This window comes from Arachis ipaensis, chromosome B02 (genome assembly GCF_000816755.2).
Source record: "Arachis ipaensis cultivar K30076 chromosome B02, Araip1.1, whole genome shotgun sequence".
Classification (NCBI taxonomy): domain Eukaryota; kingdom Viridiplantae; phylum Streptophyta; class Magnoliopsida; order Fabales; family Fabaceae; genus Arachis; species Arachis ipaensis.
Genome location: NC_029786.2, coordinates 107,406,549 through 107,407,221, shown reverse-complemented (window position 1 = coordinate 107,407,221; position 673 = coordinate 107,406,549). Strand labels below are relative to the sequence as shown.

Here is a 673-nt window from a genome sequence, read left to right as displayed (position 1 = left end):
TCATCTCAAAAATACAATTATTTATTATTAAATTATTATTCTTGTCTCATGAATATTAGCAATAATTACAAAACTTTATTTATTAAATTGATAACACTAATAGTTAGCATGACTATTAGATTGAAGACAAGTTGATTGAGCTTGGGAGAGGGCATAGTAATACTCAAATTGCTATTGGAACCTTTTATATAAAGGAATTAAATAGAAGGCCACATAGATATTTTAGATATATTGGTTCTCTCACCACTCCTCCATGCACAGAGGGTGTCCATTGGAACATCCTTGGGAAGGTATGTATTAATTAATTAATTAAGGGAAATTATTATCATATTCTTGGTTTAAAATAAATTACCAAAATTTTAGTAATTTTATTTTTACTATTAATTAAAATCATTACTAAAATTATTTCTTAGAATATATATTGATTTTATATTGGGCCATGCAGCTAAGGACCATATCTGAGAAACAATTAGAGCTCCTAAAAGGCCCATTGGACCCAACATGCAAGATCAATGCAAGGCCCATTCAGCCCATCAATGATCGCAAAATTCAGATGTACTTCAAGCCCAACCATATTTCATGAAAAAAATGTCATTGTTAATTAGCTTAATATAATGTATAATTAGCTATCCAGTAATATAAATATTTAAGTTTCTCTATCCCCTCAAATTTC

The 673-nt window shown here is 28.7% G+C and overlaps 1 protein-coding gene across 1 annotated transcript in view; it reads left to right on the top strand.

Moving 5' to 3' along the window:
- The window catches only part of LOC107628613 (alpha carbonic anhydrase 1, chloroplastic), a gene marked incomplete in the record, with an annotated part of 8,916 nt that extends 8,252 nt beyond the window's left edge, over positions 1 to 664 (top strand). The window contains 2 exon segments of the mRNA XM_016331240.2: positions 120 to 290; positions 446 to 664. Of these exon segments, the coding sequence (XP_016186726.1) occupies positions 120 to 290; positions 446 to 583 (309 nt within the window).